The sequence below is a fragment of the Halichoerus grypus genome, chromosome 11 (genome assembly GCF_964656455.1).
Source record: "Halichoerus grypus chromosome 11, mHalGry1.hap1.1, whole genome shotgun sequence".
NCBI classification, from domain to species: domain Eukaryota; kingdom Metazoa; phylum Chordata; class Mammalia; order Carnivora; family Phocidae; genus Halichoerus; species Halichoerus grypus.
In genome coordinates, this window is record NC_135722.1 from 51590969 (window position 1) to 51617766 (window position 26798).

At 44.1% G+C, this 26798-nt stretch overlaps 1 protein-coding gene and 1 pseudogene across 3 annotated transcripts in view; one reads left to right on the plus strand and one right to left on the minus strand.

Moving 5' to 3' along the window:
* Positions 1-26798, minus strand: part of CLPB (ClpB family mitochondrial disaggregase) — a 141122-nt gene that overhangs the window by 70889 nt on the left and 43435 nt on the right. For 2 of the 3 annotated variants that reach the window (XM_036119444.2, XM_036119446.2), the window contains exon 4: positions 19521-19624. In XM_036119444.2, the coding sequence (XP_035975337.2) occupies positions 19521-19624 (104 nt within the window). Of the gene's footprint in view, positions 1-12856; positions 12947-19520; positions 19625-26798 lie in introns of all 3 variants that reach the window. The other variant, XM_036119448.2, reaches the window with a different exon arrangement.
* On the plus strand, positions 6624-7715 carry LOC144379529 (heterogeneous nuclear ribonucleoprotein A1-like 2; annotated as a pseudogene).

Sequence of the window (26798 nt, forward strand, 5' to 3'; positions counted from 1 at the left end):
TGGAAGCGTTTCAAGTGTTTGGCCAGAATGAAGTTGGTGGAGTGTGTAGGTGAAGAACAGACTTTCCTATAGTTTAGTCAAAGGTAGATCAGCTCTTCTGCACCACACAGAGGCTCTCCAGACTGACCACCTCCCCCAACCCCTGAGTGTTATCTGACCTTTCCCGGAGCAGGGAGAACAGGAAGAAGGCCTCTGAGTAGCTAACATATGAGTCCCATGTGCATCTGCATTTTTCCCATACGAGGGCTTTTTAGGACCTAACTCAGAGATTACTAACTCTTAGTCACAGTCTTATCAAATCATGGTAAGTGATCTTATTTCCAGCCCACTGCAGATCAGGAGAAACAAACAAGAAGGCTGGGGAGGAGGCTTCAGAATCCAGCAAACTGATTACAATCAAGTGCTGGCTAGGCAGGAAGGGAAAAGAACAGCACAATCAAAAGCTGAAAGAGGAAGTCACAGAATACAGCACCTCAAAAGCCCCTAAGGGCTCCACTGAACTGCCACATAGGACATTAACTGCTGGATATAATGATGAACCTGAGGAAAAGTGATAGTTGGCTCAAGAAAGCAGGAAGGATATAATCCATTTTATAAAGAAAACACATCATTCATTCAACAAACAACGTTTACTGAGCATCACTGCATAGTGATAGCTTCTGGAGACATACTAATGAGTAAGACAGGGTTCCTGACTTTAAGAAGTTAACAGTCTAATGCAAGAATCTGGAACAGACAAATTATAACACTGTTTCGTAAACACAATGACAGAGCTATACGCTAGGTGCTTACCATAAAAAGCAGATGAACTTAAGGAACATGGCTGGGGTTATTTGGTTCAGGGACAAGTGTCAGCAGAGTGCCAGCATCATAGCCCAGCTAATAAGGAATGTCTATGAGGAGGGTTCCTGCTCACCTCTGAGGTCTCATCTCTCAACTATCCCCTTCCTAATGTGCTTTCTTGCCTCTGAGGTTTTGCAAATACTATTCCACTGCCTGGAATGTTTTCCCCTCTCCCATGCTTTCGGTTGACTAACTCCAATTCATTTTAGGCCTTCTGATTAGAAGTCACTTCCTGCAGTGATTCTTCCTAAGTTTGAGGCAGTTATTCCTCCCAAGAGCTCCCCTAGCACCTTAGGCACCTCCCAATTACAGTATTTACTCTATTCTGTTGCAATCATCTGTTTACTTGACTATGTTCCCTACCAGACCAAATGCTCACTGAGGACAGGAAGTGTGACTGCCTTTATAATTGTATCCTCAGTGTCCAGTATGGTGTCTGGACATAAATATGGGCTTCACAAATACTTGTTGAATTAGCTAATGAATACACAATACATAAATAAAGTCCTAGTATTACCTTATTTTAGAGTGTGGCTGTTAAATAAGTGAGCTCAGAAGCCAGACCCTGGTGTTTGGATCCCAGTTCTGAATTTACTGACTGTGTAATCTTGGGTAAATTACCTAACCTCTCTGTGCCAAGTTTCTTTATTGGTAAATGGAGATAACAGTAGCCTCTCATGGGATGTTGTAAGGATTAAACAAGACACTTTGAGTAAAGGGGCTTGGAACAGTGCCTGGCATACAGTACTCTCAGTAAATGTCAGCTATTATCCCTCCTGTTTGGTCTTGTGCTTCCAAAAGTGCATTCTCTCTGTGAAAAGTGGTTCCATTTGGGAAATCCTGCGTACACTTTTCCCTTCTGAAAGGCACAGTGCTGAGTAAGAACCAGCTGTTTAATTTGGTATTAGTCAGCAGTTTCCTGTTTGACAGCCTCTTTCTACCTTGTCCTTGTTAAAATCCTGCAGTACTAGTGTTCCCCAGAACACTCTTTGGGACTGAGTAGTGCATTACAATCACCTGTGAAAGAGCATTTTCCTTTCTTTCTTTATTTTAGAATAACCCTTTGATGTAGAAGCTGTTGTCATGTTACAGATGAGAAAACTGAAGTTGAGCAGGGTGCTGTAATCAGTTAGTGTGGGAGCTAGGACCTAGTCCAGGTCAGCTAGGCCCATTCTGTGCTCTTAGCAGTAAGCCCTTTTCTTCACAACACCCAGTTTGAGAAGCCTGTCCCAGAAGATCTTGCTGAAGCCCCCAGATCATTGAGGTCATACTATTCTCTATCCAAAAAAAGTAGCTAAAGGCGGAAAGGAGGTGTGGGGAGAGGTGCAGCACGCGCCGTCACATATTTACTCACTCTCACCAAGGAGAAGTCAGTCAGTCCACGGAAGCTAAAGTGACTCATCTAAGACCGGCTCACCAGCTGCCCACCAAGGTGGTCTTTTGAGGCCCCGTGTTTACAGCCGATCCTCAGCCAGTGAACTGACCCTTTCCCAATGAAGCCATTTACTAGGCTGTCTCCAGCACAGGGTGAGATGAGCTCAGGCTCCTGCTTCTCCTCTAAGCCAGCCATTCGTGTCTCTTCGCCCCTCTGACCACAGGGAGAACGACAACGCATCGCACTGTCATCCTTCTGCTCCCACCTCTGCCTTTTGATGGTGCAAAGTCTATGCCTGGGTGCTGTCGCAAGCACATGCCTGATGTGCTCTCTGCAGGATTCCCTGAAGTCAGCAGTGCCAAGGAGTCAGCAGGGGTGAAAGCAGTCCCCAAAGCCCATCTTGTAGCCCTGGCCACTTGCCAGCCCTGCTGAAACTGCAAAAAAAAGTAACTGCCTCCCACAATGACAAACAGTGATTTAAGGTCTTACAGTCCAGAATCTAAGCTCTGCCACTTACTAAGTTCTTCTAGCTGTAAAATAGGTATGGTAAGAAATAATTTGAGAAATACTAAATATTTAAATACTATGAGAATCAAATTTGATAACAGGTTTATTTTTTTTGATAATAGGTTTATTTAAACATCACCACAAACATTTACTAATGCCACTCTCTCTCCTGGGTTAAGCACTGGGGACACAGACATGAACCAGACATGGCACTTGTCCTCATTTGCAGTCTACTGGGGAGACTTTGAAAAAAGGTGTATGAGGCAAGATGTGTGGTCTCTGGATAACAAAAGCTTGATTACTGCTGCCTCGTGCAGAGGAAAGACAACCCTAGTTACGAGTGCCACTCCCAGGAACTTGTGCCATCTAATGTCCTGGAGGGTCTAGCAGTGCCTTTGCCTTTAAAGATGTGAGTGTGTCTCCATGAGAGAGAACCTGTCTGACTACTCTAACAGGTGCGAGAATAACCCCTTCCTTTTGTACCGCATTTTATGGTTTAGAGAGCACTTCAATGTGATTGTTTCCTCACCCTAGGACAACTTAGGACAGATACTGTTTTCTCTATTCAACAGATTAGAAGACAGAGGTAAAGAGGCTGGGTGGCCTGCCCAACCTGCACTGCTAACTGGTGGTGGACAGCACCAGATCCAGAGCCTGCCTGGCTCTGTCCTCTGTACTTCTCCATGTCCAGCTTCTGTCAGCGCCCACAGGCTCAAGCCTCACATAAACTAGGGTGGGCCAACCTAGCTTGAAGCTCAGGATCTGGGTTAAATTTTTATCAAGAGTCTTGGGGAAGAAGCCTCGGGGCTCTTTGCTTCCTCTCCCTCAAGATCTTCTGTATCTACTACTTCTTTAAAACCTCACTACAACCTGAGATGGCTACCCTCCTGCCAGCGTGCACGGGCTACCTCGTCAGCTTTTGCGGGCGCTGTCAGCTCTGCCTCTTGTGTTTCTCTTTGGGCAGAGGATGGGGCAAGAGGGAGACGCCCTGTGAGCGGTCACCATGAGACCATCCTCAGGGAGGGCAAGGCCCTTCATTTCCTTCCACAGCCTGGAAACCCCTCTTTCCTCTCCAAATCCTCCCTGTTCTTTCAAGTCCTGTCCAAGCCTCCTCTTCCAGGAAGTCCTTTCCCCCCAGCTCTGCCCTGGATGCCTGTTGTGTTGATTATGTGTACCCATTTACCAGTTAATTCTTTACTGTCCAACACCTCTTGTAATACTTTCTTGCATTAAAATTTCCCTCTGACTCCCCAGTTAGATCCTAGGCTCCTCATGGATGACAGTAACTAGTTCATAACATTTTCTGTATGTATTTCATACAGCATCACGTCAGTATTTTACGCAGCTTCGGCGATGAACACACGAGAACCTTTATCCACCTGCCTGTCCATGAACATACTACCACTGAGCAGCCTGGAACAGTAGGTGCTATGAGAGTCACACACACACACAGTCTGATGGCAGCAGAGGTGGGGCACACATCATGTGGCTTTGAGAGGAATCACCCAGGAGAACTGTCTTGAGGATGAGGGAGACCTTGCCAGGTGGAGCGGGGAAGAAGGGCATTCTAGGAAAGAAAGTGGTGTTTGCAAAGGCCAGGGGGTGAAGACTCCACTACCTTTCCCTTCAAGAAACTGAGTCTCTCAGTGAGCCTAGGGTGCTGTAGGCAGAGAGGAGGTCGCCCAGGGAGGCAGAGGCCTGACTCTTAGAGGGGTTTGGATTCTATCCTGAAAGCTATGGGCACACAATGGTTTTTTGTTAAGGAATTAAGCAACATGGCGAACAGCAAAAACAAGAGATCAGGAGATGAGAGAAGTGGATTCAAAAATGACTCATTCACTAACTTGGAATGCATTTCAATCCCTCTGTGCCCCAGACTCACTATTTTTCAAGTTGAAGAGTTTTTTTCTACACCAATGGTTCTTAAACTTTAGTGGGAACAAAATCACCTGGGTAACTTGTAAAAATTGTTGATTCTTGGGCCCCCATCTCAGCAATGTTCAGTAGGCAGGGCCTGGGAATGTACCACAGCAGCACCAAGCTAGATGGTCTCTGAGTGTCCTTCCCACTCTAATGTTCTTGTGATGAACACGAGAAAGATGCAAGGCTAGTCACACCCATCCCACTTCCACCTGCCTCGTTCTGCTCCCAGGAAGCTAAGGATGTCTGGGCATCAGAACACTCTTCCTAGGCCTCATGTTTAGAAACTTAGAGCAAACCCCCAGGACACTAAGCCTTGGGATGAGACCTCCAATATCTCACTTACACATCCTTCTGCCCCCCAGAATCCTAGTTGGAATTAGGTCCTTCTACACCATACACTCCCGTCTGTCTCCTCATTCACCCACCAACCATTAATTAAGTACTTTCCATGGGCTGGGCCATGACCTCAAGAGCTTGTAAATGCTGCACATAACACTGGAAAAAAAATCTTTTATAAAATATCTCTGGCAGGAAAGAGTTCAGAATTTTGAGTTGGAGAGAACCACATTTTAATCCTGATGACTCTGGGAAGTTACTTCATCCTTCTGGGTCTCAAATTCATCATTGGTAAAATGGAAACATTAGTATCTATGAACTGGGTTACTGTGAAAATCAAAGATGATGCGGTAGAGTCAGGGGCACAGGAAATGGCCAGCCCCTAGGAAACGGCCATTTTTCCAGACCTGGAGCTGTAATATATCCATATTCCTCTGTTTGACTTTCAGAGGCTTTTCCTACCTAGTCCTAGTTAATGTCTCCAAATACACTTTCAACTACTCCCTTCCTGCTGTCAAAACCCCCGTAAGAGGACCCTGGTGATCCTACCATGAATCCTCAGGAGGCAGCAGTGTGCATTAGAAAGAACAGAGGTCGGAGTGAGTGAGACTGAGGAGCAAAAGTCACTGTGCGATTTTGATCAAAATAGTTAACATCTCTGAGAATTTGTTTCCTCACCTGCAAAATAGATATCATCACCTACCTTGCAAGACTCAATGGCAAACCCAATTAAAAAACAGACCAGGGAATCTGAGTAGATGTACAAATGGCCAAAAGGCACATGAAAAGACGGTCAACATCATTAGCCATCAGGGAAACGCAAATCTGCACCACAACAAGAAACAACTTCATATCCACCAGGATGGCCAACGTAAAAAAGATAGGCAGTAACAAGAGCTGGGGAGGATGCAGAAAAGCTGGACCCCTCCTACGTGGCTGGTGGGAATGTAAAATGGTGCAGCTTCTTTGGAAAACAGTCTAGCAGTTCCTCAAAAGGTTAACAGAGTTATCCTATGACCAAGCAATTCTACTGCTAGGTATAAAGTCAAGAAAACTGGGGTGCCTGGGTGGCTCAGTCATTAAGCACCTGCCTTCGGCTCAGGTCATGATCCCAGGGTCTTGGGATTGAGCCCCACATCGGGCTTCCTGCTCGGCGGGAAGCCTGCTTCTCCCTCTCCCACTCCCCCTGCTTGTGTTCCTGCTCTCGCTCTCTGTCAAATACATAAATAAATTCTTTAAAAAAAAATAAAGTCAAGAAAACTGAAATCACTATATTCACACAAAAACTTGTACACAAATGTTCACAGCAGTATTATTCATAATAGCCAAATGTAGAAACAACCCAAATATCCCTCAACTGATGAATGGAGAAATGAAATTTGGTATATCCATTAACGAACTATTATTCAGCTATGAAAAAGGAATGAAGTACTAATACATGTTACAACATGAATGTACCTTGAAAACATGCTAAGTGAAAGCAGTCCAAAGATCATGTATTGTATGACTCCATTTATATGAAATGCCCAGAATATGCAAATCTTAGAAACTAAGTAGATTAGTGGCTGTCTAGTAGGAAATGAGAGGAAACGGGGAATGGAGTTTCTTTATGGAGTGATAAAAATGTTCTAAAACTGGCTTTCTGTCCGTGGACGCCGCCGAGTAAGCATCGTTAAAGTCTCCCCTCCCACCGCCGTCATGTCTAAGTCAGAGTCTCCCAAAGAGCCTGAACAGCCGCGGAAGCTCTTCATCAGAGGTTTGAGCTTTGAAACAACCGATGAGAGTCTGAGGAGCCATTTTGAGCAATGGGGAATGCTTACGGACTGTGCGGTAATGAGAGATCCAAATACCAAATGCTCCAGAGGCTTTGGGTTTGTCACGTATGCCACTGTGGAGGAGGTGGATGCAGCCATGAACGCAAGGCCACACAAGGTGGATGGAAGAGTTGTGGAACCGAAGAGGGCTGTCTCAAGAGAAGATTCTCAAAGACCTGGTGCCCACTTAACTGTGAAAAAGATTTTTGTTGGTGGCATTAAAGAAGACACTGAAGAACATCATCTAAGAGATTATTTTGAACAGTATGGGAAAATTGAAGTGATCGAGATCATGACTGACCGAGGCAGTGGCAAAAAGAGAGGTTTTGCTTTTGTAACATTTGATGACCATGACTCTGTAGACAAGATTGTCATTCAAAAATACCCTACTGTGAATGGCCACAACTGTGAAGTAAGGAAAGCCCTATCTAAGCAAGAGATGGCTAGTGCTTCATCCAGCCAAAGAGGTCAAAGTGGTTCTGGAAACTTTGGTGGTGGTCGTGGAGGTGGTTTTGGTGGGAATGACAACTTTGGTCGTGGACGGAACTTCAGTGGTCGAGGTGGCTTTGGTGGCAGTCAAGGTGGTGGATATGGTGGCAGTGGGGATGGCTATAACGGATTTGGTAATGATGGAAGCAACTTTAGAGGTGGTGGAAGCTATAATGATTTTGGCAATTACAACAATCAATCCTCAAATTTTGGACCCATGAAAGGAGGAAATTTTGGAGGCAGAAGCTCTGCCCCTATGGTGGTGGAGGCCAATACTTTGCCAAACCACGAAACCAAGGTGGCTGTGGTGGTTCCAGCAGCAGCCGTAGCTACGGCAGCGGCAGGAGGTTTTAATTACTGCCAGGAAACAAAGCTTAGCAGGAGAGGAGAGTCAGAGAAGTGACAGGGAAGCTACAGGTTACAACAGATTTATGAACTCGGCCAAGCATAGTGGTGGCAAGGCCTAGCTGCCACAAAGAAGACATGTTTTAGACAATACTCATGTGTATGGGCAAAAAACTCGAGGACTGTATTTGTGACTAATTGTATAACAGGTTATTTTAGTTTCTGTTCTGTGGAAAGTGTAAAGCATTCCAACAAAGGGTTTTAATGTAGATTTTTTTTTTTTGCACCCATGCTGTTGATTGCTAAATGTAATAATCTGATCACAACGCTGAATAAATTTGTCTTTAAAAAAAAAAAAGGTTCTAAAACTGACTGTGGTGATAGATGCACAACCCTTGTGAATATACCATAAACCACTGACTTATACACTTTTTAAAAAAGATTTATTTGAGAGAGAGAGAGAGCGCACGCATGCATGCATGCATTGAGTATGGGGGGGGGGGGACGGGGGCGGGGCAGAGGGAGAGAGAAAATCTCAAGCAAACTCCCGGCTGAGCGTGGAGCCCGATGCAGGGCTCGATCCCAGGATCCTGAGATCACAACCTGAGCCAAAATCATGAGTCAGACACTCAACCAACTGAGCCAGGCCCAACTTACACACTTTACACTTACACACTTTAAAAGACTGAACTACACAGTATGTGAATTAGATCTCAACAAGGCTATTATATTAAAAAAAAATGTATGTAAGGAGGTGAGCACACTGCTTGGCATGCAGTAGGTACTCAGTAATGGTAACAGATTTATTATTGTGCCCTTTCCTCTTCCTGATGCGACACTCTCACTCTGGCCAGAATTGCCTCTCACACTAGCACTGTAGAATATGTCAGGCTCATTGCAGGGCGCCCATTTCATACTCAGTAGAGAGTCACAGGTGAGTCCTGATGCCTAATATCCCAGGACTAAGAGTCTTTCTCCAATACTCAGATTAATAAATACATAACTCTTGGAGAAGTAAGAAAATAATAGCCTCCACTTATTGAGCACTTACTATGTGCCATGTTCTGTGCTAGGAACTTTACAACTGTTTTCCTCCCAAGAACCATACTAGGCTCTTATTATTATTATTATTCCTATTTAATTAATGAAGAAACCATGACTTACAGAGTTATGTAGCTTGTTTCAGGTCACTGATACTCAGTGACCAAGCTGCTCTGTTTAGCTCCAAGGCTTATACTCTTTTCTCTATGTGATTACATGACTTCATTATTCCTTTTCTTTATCTACATGTTACCCATCCTTTATAACTCAAGCAGTCTGATTTTCACTGATCTCCCTTTCCTCTATGCATTCAAGTAATATCTAGTTCACATCAAATTAGTTAACATTCTCTTTTACATAGCCTTATGTGTTCACAGAGTGCCTCATGTGTATATTCTTGAACATGGCAGGTGCTTGATAAATACTTCCTTAGTGAGTGGATGGTAAGCTTGTCTCCCCAAGAAGGAAATGGGTTCTTGAAGGATAGATACTGTGTCTTATAGATCTTTTTATCCTTCCTACAGAGATGGCACTCATGACCATCTAGGCTGGCCTATGGATAGAAGACGAGACCCTACTTGAAAATGGTTCTCACAGACACCACGTTTTCTGCCCATGGACTGGAAAATTTCTCAAGAACAGGACTCTGTTTATCTCTTTATTCCCTTCTAGTAGGAGCTCAGAAAAGGTTTGAAGAATTAAAGGGAGGACTAGTCAGCACTTACTCTACTGAAGGCACATTAAGGGCAGCCTTCCCCTAAGGACCCCAAATTCATTTTCTCTCATCCCCATGAAAGGGAAGGGGGAGAACAGAAAGGTTGGAGCTTTAAGACGATAGGTTGTTGATCCTGTGATGTAGACAGTGGCATCCTCTCTGGCCCAGGACCTCCCCCGCATCCCCGCCTTTTAAAAAAATATTTTATTTTAGGTACTCTCTACACCCAAAGTGGGGCTCGAACTTACAACCCTGAGATCAAGAGTTGCACGGTCCACCAACTAAGCCAGCCAGGTGCCCCCAGGACACCTTCATTGACCACAGACCCAGGTGGAGCTTTCCCACAGCCCACGTGTCACCTTCACACTATCAAATTCAAAGAGTGGGACAAACTCTTAAGAATGCGTTACTCTGCTGTCTGTAGGCCCATCAACACCCTGTTTGACCCTCCCCTTCTTCCCATCTCTTCTAAGTCTCACAGCAGTAACATGTCACAGCTATTTAGAGTCCCTCTGAGGTGGCCTATCATTACTCTGAGCTTAACTTCTCCCCACTGCCCCTGCTTTGCCCCCATCCCAACCAAAGCATCCCATCTTTCAGCTCCAGGGATCCTCCAGGTAGGGCTGGCAACAAGAGGAGGAGCCTGCCCTCTCTGCCTTTCAGTCAGTTATGCTACTTGGTTGGCCAAACTCAGTCCCTCTGTGCTCCCCATCTCTACACCTGCTTGCCTCTCCTCTGCCTTTTCTTCAAAATGTTAAAAACTCACAATAAAAAACAAATACAAAATGCTGTAATTAATAGCCAATTCCAAGCCAACCCAGCATCTCTACTAATAAACCTCAACACTTGCAAAAAGAACAATAAATTCTGCCTCTCTCTGGTTTTGAGGTGGTCTCTTTTATATCCAGTCCGTGTGTGTATGTATGTGGGTAAGTGTGTCTACATATATATTTATTTGCCTTTATTTCCCATCCAGGGAGGGGCAGAATAATGAACTGCGTGCGTCAGGGAAGATGAATCTGAGATACTAGGGAGCAGTGCAGTAAAAAGATTAAAGTGTTATTATTGTTGTTTTTTTTTCCCCCATGGTCCATTGTGACAGCTCGACCGTCATCTGTAAAAAATGTCTCAGCGAGAGATAATCATCGGAAACTCAATAAAGCGTCAGGGGGAGCCTCAGTCCCCATCAATCACTGGGTGCCTGGAAAATTTCAGCCCTCTGTCTCCCTTCCTGCTATCCATATAAATGTCTCTAATATATTTTGTGTGGTGTGTGGGACCCATCCCTGATTTGGAACTTTTGATGAAAAAATATTTATACACAAAATATGTAAATCAGTTAAAAATCACAGGACTAGTTCTTCGCCACCCCATCCCACTTTTCCTTATTTTTATAAATGTATCAAATTTATTCTTTTTAATAAAACATGTCAACTAGTCTATCTCCCTCTCCTAGTCAAACATATATATATATATATATATATATATATGTTTAGAGGACTAAAAGGAGGGAAACAATTAGCCTAACTGGCTGACACATCTCACCTTGAAGCTGGCTAACACAAGCATGATGGATTGACAGTGCACTGTCCATCCTAGTGACTCTAGCAGCTGGCACCGCTGAGAAATGAGATGTAGAACCACTGGCCCTGGAGGTGCGACAAGGCTGTGACAGTGACGAGGAAGAGGCAGGGACATTATTAAAGATAATAACTTGCCCCAACGGCTTTTGGCCTGGCAGATTCCCCAGCCTTCCCAAGCCTCTGGACAAGCAGAGGTTCTGGGCTAAGTGTGAGGCACATACAGGCTGCTGTGGTTGCTGGGCTCTGTGTATGAGCAGGAGACAGCTCTGCTGGCATTTGGCTGCCTCTCCCTGCCTCAGTTTCCTTTAGTGCCCGTATCACAGGGCTGCTGTGGCACACCGTATCAGTCCATGTTACCTGCTGCTGCAGTGGTCTTATCATCGCCATCCTATTACCACCTCCCCTGCTTCTCCACCCTGGAAGGGATCCACTCCTGTGGTGCCCTCTCCTCTAGAACCTTCAGAGCCCCTCTCTGTCTAAAGGACAAAGTCCAAGCATCTTGATCTGGCCCCAGTGCACTAATGCCAAATCTTTTGTTCATTACTCTTCAAGATAAATCTGCTGTGTAGATGCTTCACCTGAACAAGTTCACTTAACAGCCTGACACACATTTTTCTGTTTCCCGGTGTTTGGGATATAACACACCCCTTCACACCCAACTGTACCCACCTACAGGCCCTCCATAAAACTTTCTTATACTTTGGGGCTCAGATACCATTTTATTTCTCTGACTGCTTCAACCAGAGATTCTCTTCTCTGAGCTCTGGTAGTCCTTGTTATCTGTACCTCTGACTGAACACTTGTCAAATACTGTCTTGGTCAAGTCTTCAATCTTTATTATTATTATTAATTAATTTTCTTGCTAGTACCTTACACATTTGCAATACACCTTGTATTTTCTCAAGTGCTTTCATAAGTACTTCAATTTGATCTTTATAATAAGCCAATGGTGTAGGAAATATTCTTCCCTATAGATGCAAAAATCAAGTCTCAGAGAAAGAAAGAGAAATGCCCAAAGTCACACAGTTTGGTGATGGCTAAGCCACTCCTCTGACTCTAAATATAATGTTTGGCTCTCTACAGACAACAGTTTGCTACCACTGAAAAGCATTTGGAAGGCCATGTCAAAGAGTCTGAATAAAGTTCCACAAGAGTATGATGAGGATAATGATGATGATAGAAAGACAGAAATTTACATTAGTGGAATTCCTTCTATATTCTAGGTTTTAGGTTAGGGACAAATATGCTATCTCTAACTCTTCTGATAACCTTTATTTTATTTATTTATTTTATTATTATGTTCAGTTAGCTCCGGGAAACAAACTGATAACCTTTCTAAGTAAGGAGACAGAGGCTCTGAGAGGTGCAGAAAATCGCTGCAGGTGTCACAGCTACTATGTGTTCTGTACGACCTATAATACCATGGCATGAGCACATAACCTCGCGAGGAGTGAAGCTTAAAGTGGCAAAATAAGGTCTCTTCCGGGGAGAAGGCCCAGATGAGTTTTTAAAAGCAGCTCAAGCCCATGGCCAGAACTAACATCTGTAGTCTAGATCATGCGACTCAAAGACTGGAGAGCTGTGAGAAATGCAAAATCTTAGTTCCCACTCCAGAGCCACTGAATCAGAATCTCTGGGGGTGGGGCCCAGGAATCCGTGTTTTAATAAGCTCTTAAGGTGATTCTTATGTCCTTGGGAGCATAATTACTTTCATCTAAATTTATGCTCTCCAAGGGCATACATTCTCTCTGCTGTCCCTAGGTAGGGCTGGGCACACGGTGGGTGCTGAGCAGTTAACTTATACTGAATAGATGAACCAGGATGAGATGACTCCCTGGCATGTCCTAGGGAAGGGGAGAAATATTATAGAGAGCCATTCCATTACCGCCAGTGGGAACTCCTAGCCATCTCCTGAACTCCAGGGCACTTGTCCACTGGTTTGTGATGCGCCAGCTTGCACCGTCCTGTCCCCCATCTGAAGACACAGAGATGGGGAGGTCAGCTGGAGCAGGCCAGGACCCACAGCCCCTGGAGCTGTGGGAAGGGGACTGCCCAGACTGTTGGGGTTGGCCTTGGGAGGTAGAGCCTGGCAAGTCAGGCCCTCTAGCCCCAGAAGGTTCCTATGCCAACCCAGCTTCTACACGACTCATCTTTATTCAGCCACCACTTGGAGCTGAGAAGAGAAGCTGATTTATATCCTGTTCTCACCATGTTTCTGCCGTGTTTTATTGTTTTAATTGTACGTATGAGAGGCACTCAGAGCGCTCGCTTGCGTTTCTGACAGCCCCAGACACCCAATGTTTATAACAGTTACTTACAAGCAGCCTGCGGCATCCCTGGCTGGGCAACTTGTTTACTGTTACCATTCATTTATTGTCTCCTCCACCTGAGGATTGGGACCCACCACCCATCCGCCAGCCACAAGTGGAACTCTCCTGGAGTGGGCATGGATGGGGATCAAGGCACTGAATGGAATGTGGTCAAGATCAGGGAGTGACTTGGTAGAGAAGCAGCAGTGATCTCCACGCTCCCCTCTCCACATGTGTCCCCTCTATGTGCCTTTGCTCAAGCTGTGCCCCCGCTTAGAATAGCTTTTCTTTTCTCACTTTCTTTCTGGCCTCCGAAACTCAGCTCAAATCCCACTTATAAGTACATCACTTGTTCCAATGGTGAGCCTAGGGCTTCTAGACCTTAGAAATCACATGGCTGACAGGGGCCTTGGAAGCCATATTATCCAATGACCCAGGGCAAGAATCCCCTGTACAGAATCCCTGACAGGCAGACATCCAGCCTCTGTCAATGCTCCTTGAGTGATGAGTTGCTCAGTACCTCCAAGGCAACTTTACACGGACTGAAAATCCACCTCAATAGAGATGTTCTTCATCAAATATCATCCTTCACATGATACTTATCTCTAGTCATCCTAACAACCCTGTATGATGGGTATTGTTATGCCTATGTTACAGAGGAGAAAACAGAAATTCTAGAACCTTAAATCACTTGCTCAAGATCACACAGCTAGTAAGTTACAGAACTTAGACAAACAGAGCTTAGATAACTGCCTACCACTGACATCTGACCTTTCTCCAGGACACCATTATACCTCTCAAGATGCCACTCTTGGGGGCTGAAAAGGATGGACAGAACAGTCAGGCCAACACAGTTTCTATGCCAGGCATTCCTGTGTCACTTGCACCAGCTGACCTGCCCTCTGCCCAGAAACACCAACCCTGACAAGGGCAGGGAATACTGTAATGTGCCCAGCAGGCTTCTTGCTAAGGAGCAATGGCCATATGTAAATCAGAAGGGTTTTGCTAGGAATGGGGCAACCGATGATAAAGTATCAGAAAGGAGGTCACAGAAGTTTCTTTCCTTTCTAGACCATGCCTGTTCTGAGCAGGTAGAACAGATAGAGCCTCTTTGAGAGAAAACAAGGGAACTTCTCTGATACCTTTGGTACCTTTGTTTGGATCCTCTTTCTTCTTTTTTTTTAAAGATTTTTTTTTTTTTTTTAATTTGACAGAGAGAGACACAGCGAGAGAGGGAACACAAGCAGGGGAAGTGGGAGAGGGAGAAGGAGGCTTCCCGCTGAGCAGAGAGCCTGATGTGGGGCTCGATCCCAGAACCCTGGGATCATGACCTGAGCCGAAGGCAGACACTTAACGACTGAGCCACCTAGGCGCCCCTGGATCCTCTCTCTTTCTCACACCTTAGACGCTGTACCCTGAGTGAGGAGCTTGTCCCCGCACCTCTTACCTTCACTCTTTTCCTTGGACAATTTTAGTCACATCCACTGTAGTCACTACCAAGCTAATGCTGGTGACTCCTTTTTTTTTTTTTTTTTTTAAGATTTTATTTATTTATTTGACACAGAGAGACACAGCGAGAGAGGGAACCCAAGCAGGAGGAGTGGGAGAGGGAGAAGCAGGCTTCCCGCTGAGCAGGGAGCCTGACGCGGGGCTCGATCCCAGGACCCTGGGATCATGACCTGAGCTGAAGGCAGACGCTTAACGACTGAGCCACCCAGGCGCCCCAGCTGGTGACTCCTAAATCCCTATCTCCTGCCAGACTTCTCCTTTGAACTCCAGACCCACACATCCAACTGTTAAACCAAATCAGAAATTGGGATGTCACCATGAAATGCCTCCTTTTCCATCAATTCCCACATTCTGCTAAGAACTCAACCTCTTAATATTTTTAACATCTAATTTCTCAATTTCCAAAGATCACTTTTAGGAATCCCCAGAAATTATAAGTGCATTTTGGGGGAGAGGAGCATAGCTTCCCAACCAATTCTCAAAGGGGACCATCATCCCCTAAAGGTCAAGAGCCACTGCTAATCTCTCCCCTTCAATTTCATCCCTCACCCCATCAGAATGATCCATCTAAAATGCAAATGTAAACTGACACCCCTTGCTTAAAATCCTTCAATGACCTTCAAAAACAGTGTGAGCACCCTAGAACTGTCCTACAATGTCCTTATCATGCGGAACCCTGCTTCCCTCTCTAGTCTCACTTCTTGCTATTCTCCTCAGCACTGTGGCAGATGAGTCCACTTGTTGTCACCCACCCACCCCATGTCTCTGCATGTGTTGTTCCTTCTACCCAGAAGATCCATCCCTCTTAGTCTGCCTGGCAATCTCCCACTCATCCTTAAGACCCAATTCAAAGTCACTTACACTATGACACTTCCCAGACAGCAGCCTGCCCTCAGGTAGAGCTTATCACTGCCTATGTCAGTGCTATCTCCATTCTTTGTACATCTACCTTTGCATCTGTACTGTGGTACCTTGTTCGTAGGTCTGTCTTCTCACTTGACTGGGAACACTGTTGAGGGCCTAGACCATGTATATTCATTTCTACATTCCCAGCATCTGGCAGAGTGCCTGACACTCAGTAAATGCATGTTGAATTATAAAGAAATAAAACTAATGAGCAATTACAACTGTAGAGCACTTTACAATTCACACATCATATACTTTATCTCTTGATGTTCACAATACTGATAAGGTAGAAAAGGGATATATTACTGGGGTTTAGGGAGGTCCTGCCAAGGTCACAAATGACAACTCACCACCTCCTTTCAGTACTGAGCACAGTATAAGGCCCACAGAAATATCTATTAGAAATTTAGTAAATTTGATGGACCTGGCACGGACTTTGCTCCAATAGTAAAGGACTGTCCAATTGAGCCTGTGACTTGTCTTTGAATTTGCCTAGACACACTCTTGGCAAAGGGCTAGCACTCTTGCTCTTTTCTACCCTACTCACACATCCTGTAAGTCAGGTACCTCCTGTGAAAAAGTCTGTCCAATCCAAAGGTAAGAGAACCACAGGATTCTTTGGTTCCTGTCTACTTCACCAATGAGAATGACCTAGAACTAGATACAGTAGGCAACAGATATTGGCTGAATGGATGAAAGAGCGGAGTATCTTTAAATTAAAAAAAAAAAAAAAGAAAAATCTGGTTAAGAAGGAGCTAAAGGCTTGGTAAGGAGAGAGGAGAGCCCTGGAATGATTCTAAAGGACTGTGACTTTTCAGGGTTAGAGCACATGAAGTTGGAGGGCAGAGCACATACAAACTGATACGCCAGGGAAAACTGGATAAGCTGCTGGAAACTGTGGCAGGCAGTGCAGTCTGTAATTTAACAACAACAACAACAAAAACCCAAAACAACAACAACAACAACAACAAAAAGATGCAGAGACAGGCATATCCTGCAAGCTACAGAAGAGTGAGTTCATCAATAATTCTGACAAAATTCTAGAATGTATTTTTTTTAGTGGTTCTTAAACACTTAGGTAATTACTGAGTATCAGTGTGGGCTCCCTAAGGACAAGACAAGACCATACCAGAATAACTTAGTATCTTTTGGGGAAAGGGTTATTGGGCAAAAAAATATGACAAATGCTAAAAGCACATTTTTATTTTAGCAAGAAACCTAAGAAAATCTCTTAAAATTTTGTGGACAACATGAGAAATGGAGGCTAAAAAAAAAATGAAGTTTGGTGGATACAGCTGTGAATGTTGAGTAATGTTTCAAAATTGTGATGATTACATGCTCCAAGGCTCCATACTGAACTGAGTCCTTATAAACATTTAAACCAAAGACTAGCACATAAAGTACATGATGGCAGGGATCTTGCCTGTCTAACTCACCAACGCCTAGAACACTGTCTGCTAGGTAGGAATATAAATATATGAATAATATGTGAATGTAAATATATGTAAATATATGAATCCACAGAAAGTCTACTCACTAAATTTGTAGATCATACAAAATAAGAAGAGATACTTAATATTTTTTATCTTATTTCATAAGGAATATAATAGCCTTTTCCAATATTTTTGTTGTCTATCTACCTATCTATCTAGAATGTAGGCTGGCTAGTGTAAAAGTTAAAAAAGTTCAGAGGAGGCTGACAGAAAGAAAAGAAAGGAAGGAAAGAAGAAAGAAAAAAGAAAATACCTACAACAGGGTCAGCACATACAGCCTATGGGCCAAATCTAGCCTGCTGCCCATTTTGGTAAAGTTTTACTGGTTCATACCTATGCACATTTGTTGCATGTTGTCTACAGCTGCTTCTGCACTAGGGTGGCCAAGCTGAGTACTCACAACTCAGACCAACTGACCCACAAAGCTTAAAAGCCACTATGCAGCTTTTTCCAGAAAAAGTTTCCTGACTACTGATCTAGAATGTTGAATATGAGCATCAGTCTGGAGAGAACAAAGATATAAAACTTAAATGCAGGGGAAAGGGACTGGTGTGACAGCAGAGGTTGGCCTACACGGCTTCACAGCTCTGGGATTCTGGGAAATCAAAAATAATGACTGAGCCCTGCTGGGATCCCGAGGGCAGATGATAAGGCACTCAAATAATCCCTTCCCTTCCACCTGGCTCTGCCCCCTCAGCAAACACTCCTCTTTGCTTTTTGGTGAGAGCACCTGGACAGAAGACCGAGCTGAGGACAGTAATGCTATGTCTGAGTGAGAAGACAACCCACATGATGAGTCTCCACATAACAGGCTGCAAATATAGGGCAAGTTTGGTACTCATGAAATTCTCCTCTGAAACACAAAGTGAACATAATTCCTCCAACTCAGTGGGGAATCCAAGGAGGCACAGGTCATGGCCTGCACACAGAACTGTCAGCTGAGCAGGAGAGGAAAGACATATGGGCAGATGAGAGTTCAAATAACCATATAAAGGCCAAGATTTAGAGAACATTCAAAAGAGCAGCTGGGGGCAATTATTGCCAAGGACAGGGAAGGCTTCGTGGAGGATCCAGCCACAGAAGTGGAGCTTGACAGAAGGAGCAGGTTTAGAGAGGTAGACAGGCAGGGGGAAGGCAACTCCACACTTCCCCTGGGCAGCAATGCTCTGCTGCTCTTGACATTGCTCTTACGCTGCTGACCTGAGAAACCTCGCAGGGGCAGCAAGCACACCTCTGCTGTGGGCTACCACAGCTACGTCGGTCCGGCAGCCTCACTGACAGCTCTGAGGACCAAGTGCACTGCTCGCCTCACTGGACCTCCCTTCAGTCAATGTTCTGACCCTCAGGCAGTCGGCATGGCTGTCTGTCCTCCTGGCATCACTGCCAACCCGAGAGCAGTACTGCTCAGCTGCCCTATTGCTGGAAACAGGGCTGGTTATCGCAGCCTCTGAGTGACACAGGATAACGGACAGGCAGGGGGGCCAGTATGAACAAGCAAAAGCTCAAAAGTAAAATAAATATTCACTGCTGTTTGTAGCCAAAACAACCTATCCCCTTCTATACCTCACTTTTGAAGAACCACTCACCAGAAGTAGCAAAGACTGACTTGCCTGAGTACCCTCTGACAGACATGTGACTGAACCGTGATACAGGTGCACACCACCTCTTTCTTCTGAAGTCCAAACAACCCACATTAACATCCTCAGGAGGCACAGGTGACCACCCCATTTTATAAGCACAGACATCAAGGCACAGAGAAGGTCCACTATTTGTCCTGGGTCATAATGGTAAATTGAGGGCCAATCCCAGAGATACAATTTCATTTTGCATATAGAAGGGGAAAAAAGCAGTATTCAGAGTAGTACTGAGGGACTTCTGAGGCAGAGGAAACCAGTGAGGCTGCTTTCTAGTTCTGGGACAGGGATGGGATAGGTTAAGTCTGCAGGAAGTAGAAGAGGAACAAAGCCACATTCCATGCAGTTGCCTTAATTATTTTATGGAAACCTGCTCCATTATCCACTCACCTGAGGCTCTATGGGCTGAGGTGCTGTCAGGAGAACACCAGGTGAAAGGTATCCCCCACTCCCTGCTCTGGTCATGAAGTCAGGCCTCTATCTTATTCCCCAAGACTTCTGAAGGGACATAAATGACAGAGCCAGAAGGGACTGTGAAGGGTGTCTGTTCCAAGCTTTCTGGGTTATCCATGCGTTCCCAGAGGATGAGGGACTTGCAGGCTCTCACTCTGAGTTGCTGGTAGAGCTGACACAGAGCAAGGCTGCCTAGAAGCCAAAGGGAGGAGAGTGCTCACAACAACAGGGTGGTCTGTGCTTACCTTCCAAAGAATGGATTCCCTGCTCCTTGGCAGTCTTATAAACACTGCTGAAATCATCCCCAAGGTTTGGGTCAGCACCAGCAGCAAGCAGGATCTGCACCACACTGGAAAAAATCAGAAAGACAGAAGTGTCCAAAGCTGGAAAGGCCTAGGAAGTAGAGACTCAGATTCTGAAGCATGTTTGGGGATTAGAGCTGCTTCTGCTCATGTGAGTGGTACAGGGGAAAGAATGGAAACTCTGCCAGTGTAAAAGACAAGGAAAGCTCTGAAACTGACTAGCCGAGTGGCTCTGGTCAAGTTATTTAACACCCTTCTAAGGCTAGGTTTCCACAACTACAAAATACAAAGTAAATATTCAACAATCACTTATCAAATGCTTACTGTGTTGTAGTCACTGTTGTAGGTGCTAGGGTCTGCACCCTCATGGAGTTTATGATCTTCTGGGAATATCAAGAATTCAGCATGAAATTATAGCAATGTGTGGTAAAGGCTATGATGGAGGAAGTACTGGGGCGCCTCGGTGGCTCAGTTGGTTAAGCATCTGCCTTCGGCTCAGGTCATGATCCCAGGGTCCTGGGATCGAGCCCCACGAGCCCTGCATTGGACTCTCTGCTCAGCGGAGAGCCTGCTTCTCCCTCTCCCTCTGCCTGATGCTCGCCCTGCTTTTGTGCGCATGCTCTGTCAAATAAATAAATAAATCTTAAAAAAAAAAAAGAAGTAATAGTAGTACCATGTACAGTGGGAAACCAAGGGGATCAGGAAAGGCCTCCCAGGAAAACAGTATGGAGGTTCTTCAAAAAGTTGAAAATAGAGCTACCATATGATCCAGCAATTGCACTACTGGGTATTTACCCCAAAGATACAAATGTAGGGATCCGAAGGAGTATGTGCACCCCGATGTTTACAGCAGCAATGTCCACAGTAGCCAAACTGTGGAAAGAGCCAAGATGTCCATCGACAGATGAATGGATAAAAAAGATGTGGTATATATATGCAATGGAATATTATGCAGCCATCAAAAAGAATGAAATCTTGCCATTTGCAATGACGTGGATAGAACTGGAGGGTATTATGCTGAGCGAAATAAGTCAATTAGAGAAAGACATGTATCATATGACCTCACTGATATGAGGAATTCTTAATCTCAGGAAACAAACTGAGGGTTGCTGGAGTGGTGGGGGTGGGAGGGATGGGGTGGCTGGGTGATAGATATTGGGGAGGGTATATGCTATGGTGAGCGCTGTGATTTGTGTAAGACTGATGAATCACAGATCTGAACCTCTGAAGCAAATAATACATTATATGTTAAAAAAAAAAAAAAGAAGAAGAAGACAGCAGGAGGGGAAGAATGAAGGGGGGAAATCGGAGGGGGAGATGAACCATGGGAGACTACGGACTCTGAAAAACAAACTGAGGGTTCTAGAGGGGAGGGGGGGTGGGAGGATGGGTTAGCCTGGTGATGGGTATTAAAGAGGGCACATACTGAATGGAGCACTGGGTGTTATACGCAAACAATGAATCATGGAACACTACATCAAAAACTAATGATGTATGGTGATTAACATAATAAAAAAAAAATTTAGAGGAAAGGCCTCCCAGAGGATGTGGTATTTAAGGAACTTAAGACTTGGAAGGCTGCATAGCCAGACCTGGAAGGTGATGTGGGAGGCCTCAATGCGGTCACAAATCCTGGAGGCAAAAGAGCACAGGGCTTTACCTGTAGACAATAGCACTGGAGCAGAGAGTATAAGGGGAAGAGAGCTGTGGGAGGGAGGTAGGCCACTGAAGGGCTTAAGGGGAAGTGACTTGACAACATATGCTTTTCCTCCCCACTTAAAAATATACCGCCTTAGAAAAATGCACACCATATTGAAATATTAAATTAAAAATGAGTCTTCCCTTACATCCATCTCCTCAATCTAAATGCCAAGAGTAACCACTATTTATAGTTTGGTGTATTTCCTTCCAAACCTTTGCTATTTGAAGAATCACTCCAGAGGCTGTGTGAGAATGGATCGGAGGGAGTAGGACCAGAGGCAGGAGCCTCTACAGACTTGTTATAAGGTTAAATTAGGTAAATTTATAAAGCACCAAACCTAGTGTGCTTGACCCAGGAAGTGCTCCATATAGAAGTCCACTTCCCTTCTATTAGGGCATATTCCTGCTAATGCTTTCTTTTTTCCTTAAGAGGAAAAAACCAAAAAACAAAAAAGACTCTGCTCACTATAAAAAATTCAGACACTATAAATAGTTAAAAAGAAGAAAATGTTTTTAGTATATATAACACCTTTCCATTTTTTTAATGTATGTATATTTTTATTTACAAAAATAAGATCATACATAAATTCTCTCTAAACACATAGAAACATACACTTTTTTTATAAAGATTTTATTTACGAGAGAGAGAGAGCACACGAATGCAAATATGCAAGTGGGGACAGGGGCAAAGGGTGAGGGAGAGGGAAAGTGAGGGAATCTCAAGCAGACTCCACGCTAAGTGCAATGCAGAGCTGGATCTCACAACCCTGAGATCATGACCTGAGCCAAAACCAAGAGTCGGATGCTTAACTGACTGAGCCACCAGGAGCCCCAACATTTCCATGTTTTTTTTTAAAAGATTTTATTTATTTATTTATTTGAGAAAGTGCAAGAGAGCGAGAGAGAGTGAGTGAGGTGAGGAGCATAGGGAGAAGCAGGCTTCCTGCTGAGCAGGGGACCCAAGGTGGGGCTCGATCCTGGGACTCTGGGATCACGACCTGAGCCGAAGGCAGACCCTTAACCCACTGAGCCACCCAGGCGCCCCCCAACATTTCCATGTTTTAAGTATTTGTCTACCACATTGTTTTTAATAGCTGCACAGTGTTCTACTATAGTATACTTTATTCAACCAATTTCCTATTGTAAAACATTAGATTATTTTTAATATTTCAATAACACATATTTGATTATTTCCTTTGGATAAATTCCTAGGAGATTAAGTTCTAGGTCTTTTAAAAGTGTAAGTCTTTTTTTTTTTTTTTTTTTGAGATTTATTTATTTGAAAGAGAGAGAGAACGAGCAGCGGGGAGGAACAGACGGAGAGGGAGAAGCAGACTCCTCACTGAGCAGGGAGCTAGGTGCCAAGATCACGATCTGAGCCGAAGGCAGATGCTTAACCGACTGAGCTACCCAGGTGCCCCAAAAGTGTAAGCCTTTTTAAGGGTTTTGATAAATATTATCAAACTGAATTTTAGGAAGATTGTACCTTTTTTTTTTTTTTTTTTTACTAGCAAAGGAAGAAGGATGAGAGTAACTTTTGTGCCTTCCTTTCACAAAATAGGGTGTTTATTTTTCTTTATCATGTGTCAGTCTGGTAAGCAAAAATGGAATCACACTGCCATCTCTACTTGGATTTCTCGGATTACTAATGAGGCTGGACTTAAGAAATAAATGTTTAGTAGTCATGTTTCTTTTTTCATGAATCACAATAGTTGACTGTATTTTCATAATGTCCTTTGACCATTTTTCTCTTAGTATGTTAATCTTTTGTTTACTGGCCTTCAGAACTGTTAATGCTTTCGAAGGCGTAATGGTAAGCGTTTCAAAAAATTACCCTATCATAACTATTAAAAAGTCAAACTATAGTTTTAGTTTTTCTCTTCTTTGTTAGTTTTTCAATATCTGTAATCAGCAGTGTTGATGGTTTTCCCTGTACCAACTGGCTTGAATTTCATTACCTTCAAATAGGCATAGAACCTGGCTCAATTATTTGCTGAATGGATGGATGAATTTTAATAACTCCTATGTACACAGACACACAGTCCTCACAGGTAAGTTAAAGAACCAGAATCCATCTCCCACGTAGCTGAGGTTCTCCTACAACTGATCTAACATGGTCAGGTTGAGTCTCAGGTGTCTATTCACCTTACCTAAAAGGATCTTAAGAATTACCTTTCATAGGCAATCTATCCAGTATATCGATTACAATCCTAAGGAGAAGTGAGAAGGATCTCTAAGCAGCTAAAATCCATGTCTAAAACTCAGATATTGAATTCACAGCAGAGTCTGTCAGGTTCTCACTTGGAGATGTATCTGCTCTTAGTTTACACATAGTTGGGATAAAACTGGCATTGGTCTTTCTGTTTCCCAGAAGATGAAAAGCCAAGAGGGTACAAAAAGGCTGTTATAGATAGGCAAACCAACACAGAAGGCAGTGAGAAAAAATATCTGCTAGAGAGGTAGCAATGGTATAGAGATTAAGAACATTGGCTTTAAAATCTGGGACAATCTGAGCATCAACATGAGTAATCACAGTAATGGATTATAACCCATTGAGTAAAAAAAGATTCCATAATTCCACACTGATAATAAGTAAGTTAATGGGATGAAAGGAAAGCTCTTCCTTACTGTAGAATGACAACTAATAAATGTAGAAGGCACAATGAAATTAGAACATCATTTTGCAATCTCATAATTATCACGGATAAAAAGAGCATCTGGCTCACATGGCTGTGTTAATGCATGTAAAGTGCTTAGAACACCATCTGACATATAATAAGTGCTCAAGAAACATTGGTTATTATTTTTACCATGTCCCTGACCCTGTGGTTGGGCTGTGGGGAAGTCAAGAGAAATGTGAATTGAGACACTTAAATTGGGAAGATAGCACATTTTATAACAAGCACAGAAAGATCTGGGTTCAAATCAAAGCTCTATCATTTACTGTCTGTGATCCTGGACAGGTTACTATACCTCTGATGCCCATTCCCTTACCAGAATAATGGAGATAAAAATGCCCCTCTCACAGGTTATAAGCATGTAAAACTCAGTAGTGCATGGCACACAGAAGGAGTCCATAAATAAGAGATCTCTTCCCTTTGTCCATATAATCTTAGTAATAATAACATGATTCTGGGCGGAAGTAGGCACCAGATGTATACCTGACCACCAAACTCAGGACTCATGCTGGCACAGCCCTGTGTTAAGAAGGCAACATTTCTTTCTATATTCTGCATAAGGTGGCTTGTTTTAAAATCCGAGTGAGAAAGGTTTGTCGATCTAAACTCAAAGGGACATAATTTGGTTAATCCTCAGCTGCTGTGTCCAATCACTATTCAATCACAACCCCTCCCATGGCAGGCTGTCCCTCTAGGCAGCTAGTGTCACTAACTGTGCTACCTGGGCCTCTCCAGGTTTGTGAGTATTGATTCCATCTGTCCAATTTGCAGGCTGCAAGACGTGTCCAAGCAACCAAGTATGCTGCCCTTGGCCCTGGAGGGCAGACAGTGGTCTGGTAGGATGGAGAGAAGACAGTGACTAGGCTCGGCCCTCAGACTGCTAACCCAATCAAAGGGAATACGCAATTCACTTCACAAACTTGGAGGCCAAAGAGGATAAGCAACCAAGCTAGTGACTCATTCTGTAACCTCAGAGAAGATTCCCTTCACTTTTAATAAAACTCAAAGGCAGCAGCCCCACTGTGGGAGTACAGCTAGGACTGAAGAACTGTGGCTGCTTAGTGGCCAAGAGTGGCACCAAACACCTTGCCAGATGGCTAGGAGGCTTTCTGTCCAACAGCCATTACTTACTTAAAATGCATCTAATCCAGATCTCCACAGGGATCAGGCCCTTCTTGGAGAAGCCAGCCCAGATCAGGCTAGAGGGCTACACGACTATGCTTAGCTTTGGTGATCAAAAGAACTTCCTGGACCTATGGGTTACAGCACAGCAAAAACACAGTAGGGGGCTAGCCAGGTTAGAGAAAGCTAAGGCAAAGCTGGTAAGAACAGGCTTAGCAGTTGGCCATGCCCAGCAAGTGTCAAGAAGTTCAGAGTAAAACAGAACCAAGGGCCAGAGACCAGGAAGCACAAATATGAGACAGAGTCAAAAGCCAGGTCAGATGTTAAGGATTAGAGGCTAAAGAAGAATAGTAGGTCACAAACCAAGTAGGCAGCCAGAAACCAAGGAATATACAGGTATCAGAAGTCAAGGAAAGGCAAAAGAAGCAGAAACCAGGAGCAGCAATGAGACTTTGGAAATGAAGTGATTTCTATCTCTTTGATGCTTTTCCCTGAAGCAGAAACAAATCCTCAGGTTCAGAACTGTATTTGGGAGAAGGTGACTTACACGGAGAGATGGTAAGTTGGCCCGCCCATCTGGCTAACAAGGGGAGTAACAAGGTCAGGAGTAAAAAGAGAATCTGATGGCACAAAGAGAAGCAGACACTGCTATTTGAGGTGATCTATCAAAGGACAACGGCAGCCTACCCTCTGTTCTGATGCTGGCATACTGGTTGCTGCCCTTTAGTAGGTTTGGGTTTAGTATTACTGCCTTAAATTTGGGTAGCTGGTACCACACAGGCTATGGTGTACGGGCTAGTCCTTTATGGTCTTAACAGCTGGATTAAAGGGGGAAGAGTATATCATTCCATGCACTTATGTTTTTCTACAACAGGAAACACTTCTACTCAGGGGATCTATGCTGACTACTCCACAGGTTCTCTCTGGGCAAAGATTTAAGAATACCAGCAATTCTCTGAGCCAGCTCAGGATTTGGTCTCTGGTGGTCTGTGGAAAGAAAACCAATGCCATTATTAGCCTCAAAGACCAGAGATAATCTCGACTCTTATTTCCCTAATTTGGAGATTCAGAGGCTGTGTATAGCCCAAGAGGATGGGGGCTTGTCTTTTAATGACTTGGCTCTAGCAGCTGTACTTGCCTTCCTGTATGCCCATCAGAATCCGTTCTGTTCTTATCTCCGCCCAAGTGAGCTGACTCACCAAAAAGACTGGGCCTTGTGAATACTGAAGGTTAAGGTTGTGACGGTGAGCTCGGATCCTAGGCTGAGAACTGTTTCATTCTCTGCCTTGTTTATACTACCTGCTAGTACAAGTATCTATTTTCTCAAGGGTACAGAGTGTGGCTAAGTAGGAGGAAGACAGCAGTCTAATAAGAGCTAACATTTGTGTATATTTCCCCCATGCCACACGCTGTTTTAAACACTTCATATATACTAACACATTTAATCTTTACAACAACCCAGTGAGGCAGGTTATACATTAAGAAAACTGAGGCCCTGAGGAATTAAGTAACTTGCCTAAGGTATCATTCAGCTGTAAGGAGTTGAGGTGGGATTCAAACCAGGGCAGTGTGGCTACAAAGTCCATGTGCTTATCCCTCTGCTACATTGCCCCTCACTTCCCTATATTGACTCCCAGGCAGCTAACAAACCGTGGGAGCACTTTGCTCAAGTCAGGTTTTAGCAGCAAAGCTAGGATCAGAAAGCCCAAGAGAGGAAGAA